Source organism: Ovis canadensis, chromosome 1, assembly GCF_042477335.2.
Source record: "Ovis canadensis isolate MfBH-ARS-UI-01 breed Bighorn chromosome 1, ARS-UI_OviCan_v2, whole genome shotgun sequence".
In the NCBI taxonomy this organism is placed as follows: domain Eukaryota; kingdom Metazoa; phylum Chordata; class Mammalia; order Artiodactyla; family Bovidae; genus Ovis; species Ovis canadensis.
Window position 1 is genome coordinate 177,203,646 of NC_091245.1, and position 24,963 is coordinate 177,228,608.

General features: G+C 37.8%; 1 protein-coding gene across 1 annotated transcript in view; it reads right to left on the bottom strand.

The window, feature by feature from the left end:
* Positions 1-24,963, bottom strand: part of MORC1 (MORC family CW-type zinc finger 1) — a 168,544-nt gene that overhangs the window by 100,114 nt on the left and 43,467 nt on the right. Inside the window, exons 9-12 of the mRNA XM_069552938.1 lie at positions 15,738-15,863; positions 5,646-5,725; positions 2,995-3,068; positions 798-862 (exon numbers count right to left, since the gene is read on the bottom strand). Coding sequence (XP_069409039.1) covers positions 798-862; positions 2,995-3,068; positions 5,646-5,725; positions 15,738-15,863 — 345 coding nt within the window. The remainder of the gene's footprint in view (positions 1-797; positions 863-2,994; positions 3,069-5,645; positions 5,726-15,737; positions 15,864-24,963) is intronic.

The following is a 24,963-nucleotide window of genomic DNA, read 5'->3' on the forward strand; positions in this document are numbered from 1 at the left end:
TTGATACATGCATAATTAGCAGTTCAAATTTAAGTTGTGAGGAAAGTTATGGCTATATAGTGGGCTTCCCTGGTGGCTCAGACAGTAAAGAATCTGTCTGCAATGCAGGAGACCCAGGTTCAATCCCTGGGTTAGGAAGGTCCTCTGGAGAAGGGAATGTCAACCCACTCCAGTATTCTTGCCTAGAGAATTCCATGGATAGAGGAGCCTGATGGGCTACAGTCCACGGAGTTGCAAAGAGTTGGACCTGACTGAGCAACTCACACACACATGGTCATATAGCACATCACAATTCACACACACCAAAACATGCTGAAAACCAGTAACACTTCCCTATAAATTTGTTTCTAAAAGTTACCACAGTTTTCAAAGTCTGGCTTAACTTGGACAACAGCTATTATTTTCAGTTTAATTTGTTTAACACTCGAGCTGGACAGCAAGTCAACCTTACCAATGTAAACAATGGTTTTGTAATACAGGCTTGCTATTTTTATTTTAATTGTATATAAGCGACACTTTTACCTGAAATATCGTCCATCTTAAATTGAAAGCAGTACTGGAAGAGGGAAGAAACTGGGACTAACCATTCAGAGTTCAAATACCAGAGGACATAGAGAAAGTGAAGCTGCCAGGTAACCCCTTGAGCAGTTCACTTCTTCATCATAAAATGATGACTAGCATAAAATGTCACAGGCTAAGGAAGAGACACTGTCATAATAATCACCAAATCTGTCTACAGTGAAATCAGAGTTTAACAAAGTGCAGAGGGTTCCAACGCACAATATCTCCTGTCTTACCTCTGCTTCTCTTGAAGAATCTTCTGCTTTGCTTTAACATCTTCCAGAGCTTTCTGTAATACATCCTAGAAAAGTACATTTGGTTAGGAGAAAACATAATGCCACTAAATTAATGAGAGCTGAGTTGATATTTATTATCCTATTATCCAGGGGTTTCACAAGGGTAACAGTGATAGGTCACACTGCCTAATGCAATTCTACCACAGCAAATACATACTCGATAAATACTTGAGAGATATGAAGTTCCAACAGCTAAGAGGAGAAACCAAATCCAAGCCCACAGTTCTCTTTCTGTACATATTCCAACGTCCTCTCTGTCTTTAGAGAAATAGCCACTGCTCCCTTTAAAATCACAGCGGCTTTCACACAAACAACGTGAAAGCTTGGGAAAGTCATTCAGTGTATCTGGCCTTTGTCTGTGAGAATGGACAACGCTTCACCATGTGATCCATCACTAAGGCCCTTTTCAGGAAAAAAAAGAAATTGTGACTACAACATTTTGTCAAAGGCCAAAAGAAAATGTCTCCTCTGTGTCAAGCTCCACACAGTCTTCACTAATACTCCCCAAACTTTCCCCTTAAGGATATCCCATCCCTGGATTTTCTCCCTTTCAGAATGCCTCCATACCAGTGCCTGCCTGTCTTTCTTTTCTTCTAACTTGATATATCAGCTCATTCATAACACTATCCCTAGTATCTTCCCTCCAGTCAGGCAGAAAAGAAATAATGCATCATCACTATTTCACAAATAAGAACAAACTTTTAACCTGCTCCATCCACCTGATGTGAAAGATGGGCATCTCATTTGATGGGTAGACCAGAGTGAACCTATTTTCACCGACTTGTAAAAGAAAATGGTAAATGCTTGGTAAGTATTTCACTTCAAATTCAACCACTCAACTGCCTAGAGGAATTTAAGATGTCAAAAGCTGAGGTCATTCTGCTTAGCTCTCTTCTCTGAGTTAAGAAGTCAGGGCATATCAGAGCAACAAAGTAAGTTGCTCAAAGATGTCCCCACCTTTCCTGTCAATAGACTTAGAGCACAGAGCAGAGAGGTGGTGAGAGGTAATGGGCTCAGGCAGGGAGAAAGCGAGGTCCTGACCCATTAGAAAGCGTCTGTTTCTTTTGTTTTGCAAACACATAAAACTAAGGAAATTGATTTTGTTTAGAGACAAAATAAAGCTTAAACTTTCTTTTAAAAATCTGTAACAATAAGATAGGTCTATATTTACCTTAAAAAAAGTGAAAAGAAATAGGTAAAAGAGTTTTGGGAAAACCATGGAGCACTTTGGGGAACTACCATGTGCCACTCTCTGACTTCATCCCGTATTCATGACAGATATGAGATATGAAAGCTCTTCCTCACAGCCTTGGTCCTTGAAAGTTTAAGAGCAAATTACAGAAAGAATTCCTACACTGAGACTGTAGAACAGGAAGAAGGAAGGGTGACGTAAAGAATTTTTTTTCTCCAAACACCTCCTTACCCCATGCAAGCAAAGAAATATGCCAAATGATAAATATGCACTACAGTAGAAAGTCTGGTACTGTATTTTTGGTAAAAGTTAGCAAACTTACATGTCCTGCAGCAACATTCTTTTCCTCTTAGTTGCTATGTATTGTAATTAATAATAATAGTTCTTTACAACCTATCTTACTCATGGGCATATTGCAAGGATTACAGAGAATGCTTATGAACTGTGTGGAATAACTCATAAGAAAAGAGCTTTGCAAGCTGGAAGCATTGTTATTAATATTCATAATTACAGTATATAGCTCCTGGCAATAGAAAGAAGGATTGCTTATTAGTGTTCTCTTTGCTCTCCCCATTCATTTAGGTCCATAGGGAGCTATAATTTGAAGAGATATTTTCAGGGAGACTCGATGGGCTAGTTTTTCCTTTTAGCTTTTCATTATTTTCTCCCTTTCTTTATACTTTTCCCTTCATTTCAAAGAAATGAGTTGTGATGCCCTTCCCCACTGTTCCCAATTCACCCCATGTTTAGTTCATCTTTGCTCTCAATCTCAGCCTTTTCCCAACTTGCTGAGTTTCCTCCCCTTTCTCTGCACTCATCTGTTTCCCTTGTGTTAAAACGAACTTAATCTCCTCAGCTTGTTTAGGAAGTAAGTGATAAGAGACAACTATGTACAGGAAAAAGCAAATGACCCTGTTCGCCCTTTAAGAAGACTATATGTCATACCTTGGCAGAGGAAGACAAAGAAGTTCTGTCAGAGTAGTTTACTTTGATCTGTGCTTCTTTCAGGATGAGTTCAGCTAGAAACAGAAGCAAGATAATTTAATAAAATAAAATTCTTTCAAACATCTTTAAATGAATATTACATACACATAATACATACATGACCGGTAAGAATGGCTTACAGATAATAATTTCAGAAAATTCTATATTCTACAGTTTTCCCACATTCCATGATTAGGTAGCTATACAGTGTTTCCTCTAAGGCATGACACCTTACAGAGCATACACTTGTCATTTAGTTGCCAACTCATGTCAGACTCTTTGCAACCCCACGGACTGTAGCCCACCAGGCTCTCTCTGTCCATGAGATTTCCCGAATACTAGAGTGGGTTGCCATTTCCTCCTCCTGATCTAGAAATCAAACCTACAGCTCCTGCCACCATCTCCTGCATTGCAGGGGGGCTGTCTATGTCTGAGCCACCTATACATATACATACAAATTCAAAAGTCATGAATGAATGTTTGGTTGACTGAAACGCTCTAAAATCCATGAAATATGGATTCAGAGCTACTCCTCACTCCTGGATCACTGGGGAAGGATGACTTTGTCCTTTTGTGGGAGGACTGATCGTGTATAGCATTCTGTCTTAAAGTGGATGTAATGTCAGTCTCTAAAATTATCTAACTCTGCAACGGAACAATGGGGGTTTCTTTTTTTTTTTTTTGGCTGTGCTGGGTGGTTGTGGCATGTGGGATCTTTAGCTACGACATGTGAACTCTTGGTTGTGGCATGCGGGATCCAGTTCCCTGACCAGGGATCTAACCCAAGCTTCCTGCAGTGGCAACAAGGAGTCTTAACCGCTGGACCATCAGGGAAGTCCCTGGGGTTTCCGATATACATCAATCTAGTTTCAAGTGTGTCCTTAGAATTTAATTATTTTGTAATAATAAATAATAAATAACATATTTAGATAAAACCAAAGACGGAAAATGTGTTATAAAGTTCCTGAGAGGGAGCAATTACATTTGACTAATTGTGGTTATTCCTGCAATGGTGAGAGCAGTGTTCAGCTCAGTTCAGTTGCTCAGTTGTATCTGACTCTTTGCCACCCCATGGACTGCAGCATGCTAGGCCTCCCCATCCATCACCAACTCCTGGAACTTACTCAAACTCATCTCCATTGAGTCCATGATGCCATCCAACCATCTTATCCTCTGTCGTCCCCTTCTCCTCCCACCTTCAATCTTTCCTAGCATCAAGGTTTTTTCCAATCAATCAGTTCTTCACATCAGGTGGCCAAAGTACTGGAGTTTCAGCTTCAGCATCAGGCCCTCCAGTGAATATTCAGGACTGATTTCCTTTAGGATGGACTGGTTAGATCTTCTTGCAGTCCAAGGGACTCTCAAGAGTCTTCTCCAACACCACACTTCAAAAGCATCAATTTTTTGGCGCTCAGCTTTCTTTATAGTCCAACTCACATTCACCTATGACTACCAGAAAAACCATAGCTTTGACCAGACAGACCTTTGTTGGCAAAGTCAAGTCTCTGCTTTTTAATATGCTATCTAGGTTGGTCATAACTTTTCTTCCAAGGAGCAAGTGTCTTTTAATGTCATGGCTGTAGTCACCACCTGCAGTGATTTTGGAGCTCCCCAAAATAAAGTCAGCTACTGTTTTTCCAGTGGTCATGTATGGATGTGAGAGCTGGACTATAAAGAAAGCTGAGCACTGAAGAACTGATGCTTTTGAACTGCGGTGTTGGAGAAGGCTCTTGAGAGTCCCTTGGACGGCAAGGAGATCCAACCAGTCCATTCTAAAGGAGATCAGTCTTGGGTGTTCATTGGAAAGACTGATGTTGAAGCTGAAACTCCAATACTTTGGCCACCTGATGCAAAGTGCTGACTCATTTGAAAAGACCCTGATGCTGGGAAACATTGAGGGCATGAGAAGGGGACGACAGAGGATGAGATGGTTGGATGGCATCACCGACTTGATGGACATGTGTTTGGGTGGACTCCTGGAGTTGGTGACAGACAAGGAGGCCTGGCATGCTGCGGTTCATGGGGTCGCAAAGAGTCGGACATAACTGAGCGACTGAACAGAACTGAACTGTTTCCACTGTTTCCCCATCTATTTGCCATGAAGTGATGGGACTTGATGCCATGATCTTAGTTTTCTGAATGTTGAGTTTTAAGCCAACTTTTTCACTCTCCTCTTTCACTTTCATTAAGAGGCTCTTTAGCTCTTCTTAGCTTTCTGCCATAAGGGTGGTGTCATCTGCATATCTGAGGTTATTGATCTTTCTCCTGGCAATCTTGATTCCAGCATGTGCTTCATCCAGCCCAGCATTTCTCATGATATACTCTACATATAAGTTAAATAAGTAGGGTGACAATATACAGCCTTGATGTACTCCTTTCTGGATTTGGAACCAGTCTGTTGTTCCATGTCCAGTTCTAACTGTTGCTTCCTGACCTGCATACAGATTTCTCAGGAGGCTGGTCAGGTGGTCTGGTTTTCCCATCTCTTTAAGAATTTTCCAGTTTGTTGTGATCCACACAATGCAGCATATGTCTCAGGATAATTTTCAGTGAATGTTTGCTGATTAAATGGACAATAATGATGTAGGTCATATAACAATAATGATACATACCTCTCTTTACTGCTTCTTCTGCCTTTTTAACTTCACATTTAAATGCTCCTTTAAAAGAAGATGTGACATACATATACTTTCTGAAATAAAATAGGAAAGAACATAATCAAGTCAGATTATCATTTTAAAGTTCACAATGCAAAAATATTCTCTAAGAAGACTATATACTCCAGAGATACATTATTATTCAGAAAAATTCATCAAGTAAGTTACATTCAGCTGTTAAATCAGCAAAGTTTATAACTAAGAAAATTTCCTTGCTTTGTAATACTAAGCAATTTTGTTTCTGTAGGGAAACTTCAGCAGAGAGACAGGAAAATCTCTGCCCCCACAAATATTCACTTAAACATGTAAACTGTGATAATTTTCTTAAAAAGAAAATTTTCTATTGAACTGCTTCATTATCAAAGTTTCTGGTTAATATACCCATCCTTCTTACCCAGAGCATCATTGATACTGGGTAAATTGCTTCTCTCTCTCCGTAAACAATTATCTCTAACTGAAATGCTCAAAAACACACATTAATGTATCATTTTAAACTACTAAAACATTTTTCTAATTTATTGCTCAAGAAGCCTGTTTTCAAGATTCAGGGTTTTAATGAAAGCAAAGGTACTCGAACAATCACAGAGAAAGAAATGCATATATATTTTTTTCCTCACTCAAAGTGAGCAAAATAGAGATGAGAAAGGCTCTGCAGAATCAGAGGTTCTCTGAAAGCAGTTGAAACTATGTTTTTCTATAATAGAGGATTCCTGGAATAAGGATTTTAAATGCTGGTTTAAGTCATCATAGAGAGAAAAACTCCAGATCAATATTTGGTCTGAGAATACTCAAAGCTCTGTATACTTCATTCTACAACTTTTGCCTCTCATATCCATGTAGACTTGGAAGCTTACAATTCTCTGATAAGGCAAGGTTTAGAAAGACGGTGAGAGGTGGATGGAGAATTCTAGAACATCTTTTGAAGCCAAAACATTTTAAGACATGTAAAAAGAGAAATTTGTTCATGCAGAGGAGAGAGTCTAAATCTATTAATATATATATGCCCAATGAGTCTATGCCAGGGATAGGCAAAATACTGCTCCTGGGCCAAATTAAGCCAGCAGCTTGTTTCTGTTATAGCCTAAGATCTAAGAATTTTTTTTTCCATTTTAAAAGACTTTTTAAAAAGGACAAAATTAAAATATGAAAAAGAGATTGAATTATGTCCAGATACCTACTCTCAGGCCCTTTATAGAAAAAGTTGACCAATCCCTAGAATCTAGGCTAATATCAATGGTTTTTGAATCAGAGCTTGATCTAGAATTGCTTTTCTATGCTCTGGCTTTTAAACAACGTAAGCAGTAGTGCAAATTCTTCACAATACAAACAGGCCACACATAATTTACATGGCTGTTAGCTGGAGTCTATTTAAGACTCTTCCATTATCTCAACAGAGGCTGTAGAGATATACTCTGGACAGAACATCATCATGATTAATCAAGATTTGGGCTACTTGGAGCCCCTTCTATATGGGTTAAAAGCCTTTGTTTGTCCCTTTCTAGGAATACAAATTACAAAAGACTGGGCAAATGACTTCATTTTCTGTGGTTCCATTTCCTTATCTGTAAATTGAGATAAAAACAGTGATTTCTGTCTCACAGGACTGTTAAGAGAATTAAAGATATCAGCATAGCTAAAGAACTTAGAATAATGCTGCTTCATTGTAAACTGACTTAATAGAATGTATTTTACCTAATAAACACCTTATAAGTTATGTCTATTAGATATATGGTATAGAGGAAATATTAGTATGCATTTTAGAGGTAATAAACATTGGGAATATGAAATAAAATGAGTAGTTGAATCAGTTCTTTTAAAAATCTGAAAAACTTGTGGAAGTGTGCCTAATTATCTACAAAAAGGCTTAATGCTAAAAAAATCAATAAAAACAAAAAACCTCACTAAATGACATCCTAAATTCATCTACTGCAATGGTTTAATGAACAATTCAAGTTATAATAACTATGTATCTTTACCTCTGACTTCAATGATCATTTTCCAAGAAGATTTACACAGTTAGTACAAGAAAGGAACACTCATAAAAATCTAAGGTAAAACAGTTCTCCATTTGTTCCTGTGATTTTCTTTTACAATAAACATTGTTCATGTAAGTCATAACCTAGGTGTATTTCAAATCAGTCTCTGTTACATTTAGAGAACAACAAAATCTAAGTTTTAAAGTAGGAAATCATTGACCACTATATACTGGAATTATCATTTGCTTTCTAAAACAAAATCACATATTAATCACATAATTATTTTTATTTGAATCATTTAAATCAAATCTTTATTTAAAAAATCAAAATGAAATTAAGGAGAAACTGAACAATGAGGCAATCCTTCAAAGATGATGTGAATTACACTACTCAAGCATTTTTAGAGACTACATTTTTACAGACAAGAAAATATAGGTGGCATAAAAGGTGCCAACTGTGCATTAGTGCTTAATTTTAAACAACAAAAACAAAAAAATGCTCTCTCTTCATGGCGTGGGTCATTGAGATAACCTGTCAGATAATGTGTACATCTCAGATGACAGTTTAAATTTTATTATTCCATGGACAGAGGAGCCTGGCAGGCTGCAGTGCATGGGGTCACAAAGAGTCGGACACGACTCAGTGACCAACATACACACACACACACTGCTCACAACAGTTAAAGAAAGCTACGAAATATATGTGATTTTGTAAATCTGGTAGCAAATCTGCCTGTTCTCATAAAAGAATGAATCTTTGTTCAAATCCCCATCCATAATCAGAAGCCCCCATCAGCCTCACACACTATTTTTTCCTACTCGTGGTCTCTTGAAGATAAAAATGCTCCTGAGAATCAGAGTAATACTGGAGGAAAAAGAACCGAATCCATCCAGCTCTATTCCTCAGTCCTGGCAACATTCCCTGCAAGGGAATGGTTTCCCCTCTAGAACTGGGCTTCTAGTTTCTCAGAGGTTAGAATGGTTTCAACACCATCTCCCAAACTCTGAATATACTTGATCTCTGCCCACACTGGAGGTTGTGGTCTCTGTTTTCACTTTGTTTCTGCCTTCTTTCTCTGCCCATTCTGCCTCATTCTATGTCTCCACTCTTCCTCACACATTTCACCTTCTCCATCCCTACTTTCTTCCACCAATGAAATTGCATTCAAATGTTTTGCTTATGTCCACTTTTTATATAAATCAATTTATTGAATAGTTTCTTTTCTAAAAGAGCTTAAAAACATAAGGTCAAAGAAAAGTATTGAGGAAAAATGAAAACTAACACAATACAAAATAAATAATAAACGTTTTGTTCCTTAGAATGGCAAAAATAAAATAAGAAAATACTATTAATAACACATGGATTTGCAACCACACAAAAGCTCTCTTACACAACTATTGGTGTGAAAACAAATTGGTCTCTACTTCTTGGAAGGTAAATTAACAGGACCCCTCAAAATTAACAGTGTGTCTATCTTCTGACTCATAATTTACTTCTGTAATCCGTTCTACAGAAATAATCATATTTGAGCATATATATGCATATGGCAAATGATGCCCAAGCATATCCAGTTTAGCACTGTAACAATGAGTTCTTTAAATTTAATTTTTTGCTGTGGTGGGTCTTTGTTGCTATGCACGGGCTTTCTCTAGGCGTGGCAAGTGGTGTGTGGGCTCAGTAGTGTGACACATGGGCCTAGTTGGCCCGCGGCCTGCGTGATCTTCCCTGATCAGGAATCGAACACGTGTCCCCTGCATTGACAGGTGAATTCTTACCCCAGGGAAGCCCCTGTTTGAGTTTTAATTAATAAATTTTACTATTTTAGGAGTAAAATGAAACCATATCCCCTAGAGAGAAATAAACCTCTAAAGAGAAATCAAAATATGAAAAACTATTTAGTAATTTTTAAGACTTTATGTAGCAAAACTATAGGCTGTAGCATAATACAGCACTTTGAGTGACTGTTTTAATCAGGATCACCTGCAAAAATTTAAATTTTCATTGGTTTTTAATGCTCATACTTACAAAATTGGTCCAAAACATGTTGGCTAATATAAAACAGAGTATTTTTTAAATTTTAAGTTGAAAAAACAGACTACAAGAAAATTAAAGTTCTAAACTTCTAATTATGCAGAAAAAATCAGCTCACAGTTATGAACTGCGCCATTATAGTACTCAAAACCATAATTATTTTCTTTTTAAGTACAAGTTTGCCTGATTAGTCACACTGTAAAATAGTTATAGTCCTACATTATTTATCAAAACATCTAATGAGGAATGATCAAGAATTTTCTGGCTCGTATGATGTTGACAGTGAGACCTGGGTGTCAGATAGACTTTTCAAACTTAGCATGTCCAGTACAAGTGGAAAGAAACCCATCACCATTCTCCCCGACCCCCACATGCGCACCTCCCGTATCATTAGAAGGCTTTCATAGCTCCTTGTCTTCGTGTCACATCCAATCCATCAGGAGGTCTTGTGGACTCTTATCTTTACAATCTAAAGATAATCTAAACACATATAATCTAAACATGTTTCATTACTTCTACCATTACCACCTCAGCTCAAGCCGCTGTAATTTCTCACCTAGAATACAGTAATGGTATTCTACTCATTTCCCTTCCTCCCTTCTTGCCCCATAAAATCAATTCTCCACTAAGCGGCCACAGTAATCCTCTAAAACAATAAATTAAGTAATGTAATTCTTCTTAAAAGACTTCACATTCTCAATACAAATTCCTCTTATTACCGTTTTGGTCAAGCCCTGCAGAACCTGTGGCATCTTCCTCGCCGCTTTCCAATCACCGTGCTCTAGCTCTACCGTCCTTTCCCCCCTGCCTCTATGAGCTGTTCTTCTCTTCCTGGAAACATCATCCCATAAAATTCTTATACAATTCACAGTAGAATCCACCCTCCAAGATGTCCTCTAATGGGTCTTACTTCCTGGTGTACATGCCTTTATGTAGTCCTCTCCCACATTGAATCTGTGTGACCAAAATATGGAAGAAGTGATGGTAGGTGACTCTCGAGTCTAGCATCAAAAAGACTGCAGTTTCTACTCTGTTCTCTTGAATTGCACACTCCAGTGAAAACCAATCCCTGTACAAATACTCAGGCAGTCCTGTGTAGTGGTCGAGGTAAAGAGGAACCAAAGTGCCAGCCAGCCATGGGAGTCAGCCAGTTTGGAAGTGTGCTTTTTACTTCTCATCAAGCTCCATAGCAATCCTGGCCAAAATCTCTTGTCAACCTCATGGGAGGTCCCAAAACAAAGCTACCCTACAAAACCACTATCAAATTACTGACCCACAGACATTGAGCAAGAACTGATGGCTACTTTATTATTAACTCACTCAATCTGCAGGTGATTTGCTTATACAGAGTTAGATACATTCACTTTCTCAGTTTGTTCAGCTGTCAGCTCAAAAGCTCTTTACTTTAAAAAGTAACTTCGCTAATTTTCTATCTAAAATAGTCATCCAAAACCCCTCAGTCCATGAATCTCTGTCTATTCACAAATGTGTGGGAACTATGCTGAGCATTACGTTTAAAATAAACTTATTTTTATTTTAATCCTTTCAACCACCCTGAGGGAGAGGGGAATTTTCAATACATAGTGGAGAAGTATCAAGTGTAAGCAATTGCTGAAGGTCCACAACTAGCGAAAGGCAAAACCTAAACTCAAAGTGTCACTGATCCACATTTTGCTTTCAACTGCTTACAGATATTGAAAGATTAAATGAAGATGGCAATGACGACCCTGTATGCAAGACAGGGAAAGAGACACAGATGTGTATAATGGACCTTTGGACTCAGAGGGAGAGGGAGAGGGTGTGATGATTTGGGAGAATGACATTCTAACATGTATACTATCATGTAAGAATTGAATCGCCAGTCTATGTCTGACGCAGGATGCAGCATGCTTGGGGCTGGTGCATGGGGATGACCCAGAGAGATGTTCTGGGGAGGGAGGTGGGAGGGGGGTTCATGTTTGGGAACGCATGTAAGAATTAAAGATATTAAAATTTAAAAAAAAAAACTAAAAAAATAAAAAACAAAACAGAAATAGAGTCACAGATGTAGAAAACGAACTTATAGTTACCATGGAGGAAAGGAAGAGAAGTATAAATCGGGAGATTGGGACTAACATATACACACTACCATATATAAAACAGGTAACTAATAAGACTCTATTGTATAGCATCTGGAACTCTACTCAAAGCTCTATAATGATCTATATGGGAAAAGAACTAAAAAAAAATGAGTGGATATACATACATGTATAACTGATTCACTTTGCTGTACAGCAGAAATTAACACAACATTGTAAATAAGGTACACTCCAATAAATTGAAAAAATAAAAAAAATAAGATAATACAAACTCATGAAGGAATACATAAGATGCACAGTTTACAAAAGAGACACTTTCAAAACATTGTTAGTCTGTCCCAGTGGGTAGGAGGTGAGCAGCTGTGGAATATCCCTAAAAAATGAAGACTGTCCCAGAAGCACAGCATTGCAGCATATTCAACAGCAGACCATAAACTCAATGTCCCTGAATATCTTTAAAAGGATCATGCTGCTCCTATGAAAATGGGGGACTGCAACTCCATACCATTTGGGCTCCTTTCATTGCTACGAATCCACAGCAAAGCAGTAACAATGAGGAATGGAGATCTTCAAACAGATACTTTGGCTCTGTCTCCCTTAAGGAGCTTTCAAAAGTGTCCTTCCTTAGTCCTAATGTGCAGAGATTTAACGCCTGTATAAATCTGAGAGTTATTTCTCTACTAAACCCAAAGAATCTAAAGCCAAAGGAAATCAGTAATGTCTGTTGCTGAAGATCAAATAATACAGCCATGTATTAGCCTGTCTGTATTATATAGATAAACAGTATGTAAGATCCCTAGACTTCTAAAATCTTTACATTGAAAAATGTAAAGAAATCACCTAGCTGAAATTCTTACCTAAACAATAATTCTTTCTACAATCTAGGCTCTTTTAGGGACAAATTTGTCCTCATCTTGAATGAGAGTGCCTTTCACTGCTTCATTAATTTCGTGCCACACTCATAACTCTGAGTTGGTGTATTATACCTTGTCAGGTGTCTGGAGAAACTAAACTTCCCATCCTGGACATACGGGATTTTGTATTCTGGATATCAAACCTGCTAACTGGTCCAGGGACTGCTTCAATCAAAGGAAACTATGAGAGGGATCAAACCTTCCCAAACTCTTGTCTTGTCCCTAGACTCTGTCCAATAAGGAAGCTTTGAATCTGATGGTGGAAAATCTACCCTTCATGAAGCAAATACTAAATATACATGGCAAAGTCAGCTTACTAGAGCTCAGGTGTAACCTGAGCAACACTGGGCTGCTGCTTCAGTTCTCGAGAACACCCCAGCCATGGAGAAAACACTGAGACGAGTGACAGCGAGCATGCTGTTTGGTGCCCTGCTCTGTGACTTCTCTGAGTGTCCTTATCTTAAACATCAGTGGGAAAAGGTAATCTGTGTGTCTCTGCAAAAAAAATAGCACAACACTCTTGTGCTGAGCTAGTCTTCTACTTCTACCCAGCCATCAAGTTCTGCCCTCTAGAATTCCAACCATCACATGGCAGCCTTTCAAGTTTTCACTTACTCTTCTCTCATTCCACAACATGATGCTCAATTCCATTAATTAGCCCCTACCCGACAGTTACCTTACTATGAGCCAGGAAGTCCCCTTCCCTTCTAAAGCATCCTCATCTGAACATCACCCTCCAGACATGGTGTAAGCAGGACACAGTTTATTAACATCTTGTTCTGTTCACTAAGTTCCATAAACATTTTCAGCAACCCCATCATCCTATCAGCTTGTATCAGGCTTGTGGTCAATGAAAATACCTAGTTTTTTCATGTAAATCAGTATCCAGTCTAGTATTAATATATTAACACAAATAGATTTTAAAAATCTAAATTCAGGACTGTATGTATTTATATTACATTTATCTTTTGTACTTCAACTCATATTCATATTATGCCTGATATAAGGTATTCCTCCCAGGTAAGGGTCAATTATGAACTCAAAATTGCTTTTTATCCAAATTATTGATACACATACTGAACAGAATATGATTAAGGGATTAAAAATACCCCTCAATCCCTTTTTTAACTTGTTAGAGACACTGGGGTAAAGAAGCTCCAGTAATTATAAGTCAATTCACACAGCTAAAATCCAATGTTCTTTTTTGTGTTTGCAATAAAAACACAAAGAAATGACTGATGTATAGATATGTATTCTTACAAATAATATCCAGTGTTCATTTCTAGAAGTATACTGGAGCTTGGGTGGTCAAGTGGACAGAATATTTAAACATTTTAATATATTTTAAATGTTTCTATTCTGGTCACATAGGGTCATTCCCAGCTTTTAATTTGTTCTGATATGGCCATTAGAGATAGAGTGCCTTTCAGGGAAGAAATAAAGTAAGGGTGACCCCACAAGTAGTGAGATAACAAGGACAGAACTTCACATATTTCTTACATAAAACTTTTGCCACTAGAGAACCTGTGAGGAAAATAATATGCAAGTAAATAAGGCAAATGGAGAGAAAGTTAAGCCTAAGGGATAAAGCCATGGAAAATTAAATAGGTCCTTACTGTAGATACCAAATATCAGATTTAACAGTTTATCAGAGCCCCGTGTAACACATGGCAAAGGTTCAAGCCTCCTTAAGTATCTTTTAAGGAATAAAATAAATATTTATATTATATCTATTCCTGGTAAGATATATCTAAAAATAGTACAATGAAACGTGCATTTAAAAAATACACTAGGATGGGAAACAGCCATCACTTGATTTAAGTAATTTAGGTAGACAAAATTCAATTTAATAAAATTTCCCCAGAAAATAGAGACAAACCCACATCTTCCATTGGCTTAAACCATTTTGTACCCAAACTCCCTGAGAGAGAAATAATTTAATTTGAAAAGATCAGCTATATTGATTGATCCAGGAGACTCTTGGTACTTCCCAGAAGAATGAGGCTGATGAAAAGAAGTATCACTTTGATATGAATTAGGGAACAAACAGATTTATAGAGTAAGTCTCAGGCTTCATATACTTCATTTTTCAAAATATGACCTACAGTATAATCAGAAATCAAAAGTAAAGCTTTTGAGGAACCCATTGGTGTGTGGTCAGCTCCTTCGATTCAGAGATCCACAATTTTTAATATCAGTATTGACATGAGTGATTGCAAGGCCTCAGGACAGCAACTACTTTTTCAAGAAAATAAGACAACATAACAAATGTGGGTCTATTATATAGAATTAGTGTGCTGTTGGGGAAGGAGCATGGAATTTGAATTGATAAAGAATTCAGAGTAAGAAAATTTGAGTTCTTATCCAGTTCTGACATTTATTTATTTCTAAATAATGATACACGCACACACACAGTGTACAAGCATTAAATGTTCCTCCCAGGAGATAGTAAACTGAAAGCTAGAGCTAATCTTATCTTTCTAGCACAATCTCAGACTCACAGAAGGTTTTGATAAATGTTTAGTAAATAAATGAATGACCACCCACATATCACACTAAAAAAAAGACTGTCTTGATTGCACACATAGTTGTACAAGGTAAGTTATACAATATGCAAATATAAGCTTAAAAAAAGCTTATGCTAAAACATAAATGAATTAGATGCACATTCATACATATATTCTTTCTATATATAAAATATACATATATGTATATGATTTAATAGTTCAAATATATTATATAAAAAGAAAATGTAAGAGAACTGAATTTTTTTAATAGAACCTATCATAATCAAAGCACCTAGGATTCAGTGCAGTAAATAACAAATTCCTACTTGAGGGGGACAATCTGACTGAGAGTGTTCACTACACCATATTGCTTTTATGGCCAAATATTTGTTTCATATGATTACTCTTCAGCAAACCTTCCAGAATGCAGTTCAAATTTTATTTGCCATTGTAAAACTTCTGCAATCAAATTAACAATTGGGGTCGGGGGGTATTTTACAAATGAAAACTCTATGAACACAACTGAACGAAGGTGGATTACCTGGGTCTGTAGAGGCAATAGCATAGGTATTTTGTTCTAACTCTTTTGGCCTGAATGAATATTCTCATCCAAGGATCAAAATATAGAACAGATGTATAGGCTCTGAATGACCACCTCTCTGGAAAACTAGGAAAGAAAATAATTGAATATATTAATGACATTGTATGAGAAGAAAAAAATGACTACCAAATCATAATGATTACAACTAGCAACTCCAGAAAGTTTTTTTCCTAAACTTAATGACATGACAAATACCAGCAAATCTTATAACACACACAGACCCCTAAATACAAGGGCTTACCTGTATTTGTATAGGTAATAACCTACACTTAGGTTATTGTAAGAATAACCTACACTTAGATTAGAACTGCCCACAGTGCAGGAGACCTGGGTTGGGATGAGCCCCTGGAGGAGAATGTGGCAACCCACTCCAGCATTCTTGCCTAGAGAATATCCATGGACAAAGAAGCCTAGTGGGCTAAAGTCCACGGGGTTGCAAAAAGTCGGACACGACTGAGCGACTTCACTTTCACTTTTCCCTTTCATGCATTGGAGAAGGAAATGGCAACCCATTCCAGTGTTCTTGCCTGGAGAATCCCAGGGATGGGGGAGCCTGGTGGGCTGCCATCTATGGGGTCGCACAGAGTCGGACACGACTGAAGCGACTCAGCAGCGTCAGCAGCAGCAGTAGCAGACTTACATCAGTGGAGAAGGAAATGGCAACCTACTCCAGTACTCCTGCCTGGAGAATCCCTTGGACAGAGGAGCTTGGTGGGCTACGTTCATGGGGTTGTAGTCAGACACGACTGAGCAACTGACACACACACACACAGACTTACATCAGCAATAGAAAAGATACTTTTCATTAAAACTATCAGCCCAGAAAGACAAAATCACATCAAATAAACAAAATAATTCCCTTGCTTAAGCATAACAGAAAGAATCTAGGCCCTCATGAATGAAATACATTTCCATGAAGTTACTGTGCAGAGAGAAATACAATAAAATGTTTAATTCACCTTGAAAATTATGAACAAGAAACATAAAACTTCATTCTATAACTAAGTATTAACATAAGGATTACAATAAATATTAATGGACAGTTGAAGGGAGGAATCCAACAATGGAAGTGAAAAATAAAAAGAGAAAAGTAAAGGATGGAAAGGCAATGAAACTGAAGCAGAACAACGTAAACAGCCTATGAAGAAAACTGCTCTTGTAAAACTGCATAGTGTTGAGAAGTCTTTGTGTTGCCGTATACTAACAACTCCAGGGACCTTCAGAATTCAAGTATACTTACAAACTGTAAATCCTCTCCAAACAGACAAGAAATAAAGATCAAAAAAGGCCTAGCCATGCTGAAGAAGTAGCACTTTTCATCTACTAGGTCCAAGAAAAGACTGCTATAAAGGCCATAAGGCACAAACAGAAAGCAGGCAGTAGTAACTCTATCATTTTTACAATCCCACCTCAGTCCAGAGGGAGGCAAGCTGATGGAAAAGAAATATAAAGCCTGTCTGGGTGGGGGTGTTGTTGCTCAGTGGGTCACAATGTTGGCAGTTACTCAGCAAGAAAGAACAGAACTCTAAGGAATTTATAAAAATGATGACAAAGCTCACAGGCTTGCAGTCTAAGGATTTCCTGGTTGGTTGAAAGTTCCTCCAGGCAGGATTTGAAGCTCATTATAAATCCATTAATTGTTTAAAAATAAATTCTTTTAAAGTAAGCCTTCAGTAGAATTTCTCAATGTTAATTATATAAAAGTATCTAGTCATGGCTGTTGTTTAGTCACTAAGTTGTGTCTGACTCTTTGCAACCCCATGGACTGTAGCCCGCTGGGCTCCTCTGACCATGGGATTCTCCAGGCAAGAATACTGGAGTGGATTGCCATTTCCTTCTCCAGGGGATCTTCCTGACCCAGGGATCGAATGTGGGTCTCCTGCATTGCAAGCAGATTCTTTACCATCTGAACCACCAGGGAAACCCAAGGTTAATTGCAGTGGTCTTTAAATGGCAAATAAGAGTGTAGCTTTAACGTGACAGGAAAGGCTATGTGCATGAAGGCATAATAGCACTGCAATAATGAAGTTGATTATTAGTATACCAGAAGCTGCACAAGCAAGTTAAGTCCTCACCTATAAAGAAAAAAAAAAAATCACCTTGGGACACTATAAAAATTCTGAGTACTTTTCCCATTATTCAAATCCTTTCTGGATCTCCTAATTTTAAATTACCCCTACAGCTAGAAGCATTCTTTTAACTTTCCTCAAAGCTAACACTTCTCGTCATTTGAAGGTAAAAGTCAAAAGTAATTCAGAGCCAAGTTTGAGAATTTGAGAAATATGGTAAGAGATCAAACTGAGTTAGACAAGTTTTGATTAAAAAAACATCACACAAATATAAAATAAGGACACGAATCCTTCTACCTCTTAATAGGTCATTTTCTACTCATTCAATAAATATTCAATGAACATTCACAGCACGTGTGTAGGGGATCCTCAAGCCCTTCCTCTGTGACGAGGGGAATACACTAGAAAGTCTCACAGGACTTAGCATATAACTGTACTCAAGGCTAAGATTCATCATGGAGATGTATCAGGATATACAGAACTCTTGCAGAAAAGATAACGGTGTCTGGAAGAATCTTTGCCGGCTTTCTCATGTTCTCTCCTTCTCATGAAGGGTCAGACAGACAATACTCTTCTACAGCTATGAATATGTAGCAACATGTGTGTGATGCTTCTGCCTAGGGAAGCCCGTTAAGAGAGTGAGTACTCAAGGTTTTTTGTCTTTGTTGTTTCTGTCATATAAGCACCCTCTTATATGACAGAATAAGAGGCTGTCATATAAGCACCCTCTGCCTAGCATGTATTAGAATTCCAGGGTCCCAGAAATAATGTAGGTCTTCAGCATAAATCAGGTTATTTGCACAGTCTGTACACAGTAAGCCACCTTTACCTGTTAGAGAAAGTTCTGTATCAGTGATGGGGGACTGTTTACTAGCTAAGTTCCCAGAAGCCAGCCAAGGGTCAATCTTGCAAACAAACCTTTTAATATTAACTTCCCATTCACTTGTGACTAACAGAATGGCAATAATTCTTGTGCTATTATGATGGTTCAGTGATAGAAAAAGAAGGCTAAATAGGAAATCTGTCTATGAAATAGGCCAATCAATGTCATTTTCAAATGCTTTTATATGATTCTTAAGGTCCTTCATGACCCTGACCCCACTTAATTTTCTAGCCTGATCTCCTGCCAGCTTCAGTCTAGCCATTCAGGACTACTGACTTCTCCAGATATGGGATCAAGCTTTATAATCCTCAAGGCTTGGCACATTTTAATTCGTTGGCCATTTTCAGTTACCTCCTCTTCACGCTTCAGGAGATGTCATTTGCTGTCTTCCCTCACTCCCCAAGGTTGGGTGACTCATTCTCTTCCAGTGCTTCCCTCCTTCTGTGCCTCCTTTTCAGAGCACCTGGGCTTCCCAGTGACTCAGCAGTAAAGAATCTGCCTGCAATGCAGGAGACCTGGGACCGATCCTCGGGTGGAGAAGATCCCCTGGGAGGAGGCATGGCAACCCACTGGAGTGGGAGAGTTCCATGGACAGAGGAGCCTGGCGGGCTGCAGTCCATGGGGTCAGAAAGAGTCAGACACAAATGAAGTTACTGAGCATGCATGCACACCACTTAGTCTCGTCACTGCCTGTTTACCTACTGTATCCCCATCAGGCTGTATCCTCTATGAGGCTATCATCCTCATCAATAAGTATTTGTCAAATAAGTGAAAATTATTCAGGACTTCCTTGGTTTAATTTAGAATGAACAACAGAGGAGTCTCTGTTGTTTTTCAGTTGCTAAGTTGGATCTGACATTTTGCAATCTCATGGATTGCAGCACACCAGGTGCCTCTGTCCTCCACTACCTCCCAGAGTTTGCTCAAATTCATGTCCATTGAGTTGGTGATATTATCTACCCATTTCACCCTCAGCTGTCCCCTTCTCCTTTTTCCTTCAATCTTTTCCAGCATCAGGATATTTTTCAATGAGTCAGCTCTTTGCATCTGGTGGCCAAAGTATTGGAGCTTCAGCTTCAGCATCAGTACTTCCAATGAATATTCAGGATTGATTTCCTTTAGGATTAACTGGTTTGATCTGATCTCCTTTCAGTCCAAGAGGCTCTCAAGAGTCTTCTCCAACACCACAATTCAAAGGTATCAGTTCTTTGGGTTGTTGGAAAAGGGTGTTTGCTATGACCAGCATGCTCTCTTGCCAAAACTCGGTTAGCCTTTGCCTTGCTTCATTTTGTACTCCAGGGCCTAAACTTGCCTGTTACTCCATGTATCTCTTGACTTTCAGCTTTTGTATTCCAATCCTCTTTGATGAAAAAGACAACTTTTTCTGGTCTTAGTTCTAGAAGGTCTTGTAGGTCTTCATAGCACCATTCAGCTTCTTTGGCATCAGCGGTTGGGGCATGGACTTGGATTACTATGATGTTAAATTGTTTGCTTTAGAAATGAACTGAGATCATTTTATCGTTTTTGAGGCTGCACCCAAGTACTGCATTTCAGACTCTCTTGTTGACTATGAGGGCTACTCCATTTCTTCTAAGGGATTCTTGCCCACAGTAGTAGATATAACGGTCATCTGAGTTAAATTCGCCCATTCCCGTCCATTTTAATTCACTGATTCCTAATATGCCAATGTTCAATCTTGCCATCTCCTGCTTGGCCACTTCCAATTTACCTTGATTCATGGAACCAACGTTCCAGGTTCCTGTGCAATATTTTCCTTACAGCATCGGACTTTACTTTCACCACCAGACACATCCACAACTGAGCATCATTTCTGCTTTGGCCCAGCTGCTTCATTCTTACTGGAGGATTAGTAATCACCTTCCACTCTTCCCCAGTAGCATACTGGACACCTCCCATCCTGGGGAACTCATCTTTCAGCATCATATCTTTTTACCTCTTCATACTGTCCATGGGGTTCTCCAGGCAAGAATATTGGAGTGGGTATCCTTCTGCAGTTCAGAAAATGACTCTAAAATCCAGCTACTGGACTAAATTAGATCCCTTCTGGAATATCTCAGAGGTTCCATATTTCTACTCATGAAAACATTATAAGTTATAACCAAGACACTTTTCTAAATTTACTGCCAAAGTCCCTAAAAAAAATCTCTGAAGATTTTTTGAAGTTGAAACTAACAAAGCCTAAATTATCTTGAATATACAGAAGTACATAAAGATTTTTAACTAGTTTAAGTTCTGAACTATAAAGGGGATAACCAAATTTAACCTTAGGGTAGATTATACCTAAGAGAAATGTCAACTCAAAGAGGTAATTTAAAAGGAAAGTTATAAGCTTCGCAAAGTAATGAAAGTGCCTCTACTATAACCATAGTACAGTAAGAAGCACATTATAACAATTTGAAGCTGTAACTTTTGATGTGTTCCCAGGCAGCTCAGTTAAGACATAAACTGGAGACATTACAGAATGCTGCCCAATGACTGTCAATTTAGAGATACATACACTGACAATATGTCACCTAATTTCAAAACATTACTTAGTACAAAATTTCAACTCTGTGACTCTGTATTCTATCACTGCTTTCAGAACTGCTTTGTCGGATGGGTTCCTCTAGTTGCCTGAGATCTGGAACTGTGATGGATTCCAGGGGAATGAAAGGCCCTTTTGATGGCAGTCAATTCCATGACATGCCTTTTTTTGGTCATGAATCTGTGACAAGAGTCCATGCTTTCTTCCATTGTATCATAAGGGTTGGATATGTTAAGAAGATAATAAGTACCTGAAAGCAACATGGGTACAAGGAAATCACATGCACAACAGACCAGATGAAAATGGTTATACGATCCTAGCCCCTACAAAAAGGGGAAAATGCTACAGCAGCAATTAAGCCTTCACAATTTGAAAACATAATTCACAAAGACATATACACCCCAATGTACGTTGCAGCACTATTGACAATACCCAGGACATGGAAGAAACCTAAATGCTCAGCAATAAATGAATGGATTAAGACGTGTTACACTTACATACAATGCAATATTACTCAGCCGTGAAAAGGAACAAATTTGAATCAGTTCTAGTGAGGTGGCAGAATCTAGAGTCTGTCATACAGAGTAAAGTAGGTCAGAAAGGGAAAAACAAGTATCATACAATTACGCATATATATGGAATCTAGAAAAATGGTATGGATGAATCTATTTGTGAGGCATGAATAGAGACACAGATGATGAGACAGACTTGTGGACACAGGGTGGGAAGGAGAGGGTGGGACGAATGGAGAGAGTAACACTGACATATATATACTGCCATATGTGGGAAGCTGCTGTATAGCATAGGAAGCTCAACTTGGAGCTCTGGGATGACTTAGTGGGGTGGATTGGTGGGGGGGTTGGGAGGGAGGCTCAAGAAGGAGAAGATACACATATACATACAGCTGCTTCCCTTGCGACTTAGCTGGTAAAGAATCCATCTGCAATGCAGGAGACCCGAGTTCAATCCCTGGGTTGGGAAGAACCCCTGGAGAAGAGAAAGGCTACCCACTCCAGTATTCTGGCCTGGAGAATTCCATGGACTGGTATAGTCCCTGGGGTTGCAAAGAGTCGGACTCGACTAAGCAACTTTCACTCCATAACTGATTCACCTTGTTGTACAGCAGAAACTAATACAACACTGTAAAAAAATATTTCGATTAAAAAAAAGAATATTTTACATAAAACTCCATACCAACAAATTTGAAAATCTAAACAAAATGAGTATTTTTAATAAGAAATTATAAATAATAAATTTGCCCTAAGAATTTTAAATTTTGAATAGATTAACAGTTATAACCCAGCTGAAAAGTAATAAAAGTAACGAAACTAGTAATAGGACCACAAAATTTTCAGGGAACTTCTATCCAACCTATAGGTAAATGAAAGATTCATTTTTTAAAAATTTTATTTATTTATTTATTTTTTACTTTACAATACTGTATTGGTTTTGCCATACATCAACATGAATCCACCACAGGTGTACATAAGTTCCCACTCCTGAACCCCCCTCCCACCTCCCTCCCCATACCATCCCTCTGGGATATCCCAGTGCACCAACCCCAAGCATTCTGTATCCTGCATTGAACCTAGACTGGAGATTCGTTTCTTATATGATAACAAAAGAGGTGAAAAACTCTCCAGCTCATTCTACTGTAGGCTATACACCAATAGTAGGATAAGGATAATAAAAGCATAATTATAGGCAATCTCATATGTAAACATAGAGACAAAGAAACATTAAAAAAATACTAGCAAAATTAACACAGTGAATAATACATCATAAACTAGTTGGGCTTATTTAAACAAAGCAAGGATGGTTCAACATTATAAACTCTAATAACACATTGCTTTAACAGATTAAAGGAGAAAAACAAATCTAAATCACCTCAACAGACATCAGAAAGCACTGACTAAAATTTAATACCCATTTTCTGATGTAAAAAATAAAAGGAACTCAATAAACTAGAAATAACTGCCTTCCTGAAACTGAAAAGGCATTGATTCAAAGGAATACTAACTAGAATAATCATCACACCTAATAGTCAAATGTAAAAAAACTCTATTAAAATAGACGAAAACAAGACAAAAAAGCATGTCTGCTATTACCACTTCTATTTAATTAGCTAATTAGTTAAAACAAGGAATAAAGAAATAATAAGTAGTTGGTTGGAAGGTATCATTGACTCAATGGACGTGAGTCTGAACAAACTCAGGGGGATAGTGAAGGTCAGGGAAGCCTGCCATTCTGCAGTTCAAGGGGTTGCAAAGAGACATGACTTAGTGAATGAACAACAGAAATGAAGACATAAAACCATCATTGTTTAAAAATAAAACTACATATAAAATTTAACTGAAAACTATTAGAATAAAATAGTTCAGTAAATGATGAGATATAAAATCAACAGGCAAAAAGTCAATGCTTCACCATCAGCAAACAAACAAATAATTTGAAAAAGCAATGAAGAAAAAAATAAGTCTTACCTGAATGCTAATAAGAGTCAGAAAATGCGCAAAAATAAACCTAACAACAAATATACAAGACTTAAGTGAAGAAATAATAATAGCTAACAATTACTGGGTATGTACAATGTGCCAAAGAAGAATTTAAGCACTTTTTACATCATATATCGTTTAATCTTCACAACAACCCTGTGATATAATACCATTACTATCATTACCACTTACAAATGAGTAAATTGAGGCTCTGTGAGGTTAACTACCTTCCCCATAAAAACACAGCAGGTAGAACTATAAATTGAACTCAATCTAACTACCAAAGCTCTGTTCTTAATTAGTATGATATAGTATGCTGTTATAAAACTCCACTCAACTATATAGAAGTAGACAGGAATAAGGACCAAAACAAATATGCTAGTTCTCCCCCAATTAATCCATAAATGCAATGGACTACCAGTAAAAAAAACCCAAGAATTTTTTGTAATAAAACTTGAAAAGCTTATTTTAAATATTCATATAAAAATGAACATTTACAAGTAAGGCAATTTTTAAAAAGTTTAGGGGCATCTTTTCATGTGTTTGTTAGCCATCCGTATGTCTTCTTTGGAGAAATGTCTATTTAGTTCTTTGGCCCATTTTTTGATTGGGTCGTTTATTTTTCTGGAATTGAGCTGCATAAGTTGCTTGTATATTTTTGAGATTAGTTGTTTGTCAGTTGCTTCATTTGCTATTATTTTCTCCCATTCAGAAGACTATCTTTTCACCTTGCTTATATTTTCCTTTGTTGTGCAGAAGCTTTTAATTTTAATTAGATCCCATTTGTTTATTTTTGCTTTTATTTCCAGAATTCTGGGAGGTGGATCATAGAGGATCCTGCTGTGATTTATGTCAGAGAGTGTTTTGCCTATGTTCTCCTCTAGGAGTTTTATAGTTTCTGATCTTACATTTAGATCTTTAATCCATTTTGAGTTTATTTTTGTGTACGGTGTTAGAAAGTGATCTAGTTTCATTCTTTTACAAGTGGTTGACCAGTTTTCCCAGCACCACTTGTTAAAGAGATTGTCTTTACTCCATTGTATATTCTTGCCTCCTTTGTCAAAGATAAGGTGTCCATATGTGTGTGGATTTATCTCTGGGCTTTCTATTTTGTTCCATTGATCTATGTGTCTGTCTTTGTGCCAGTACCATACTGTCTTGATGACTGTGGCTT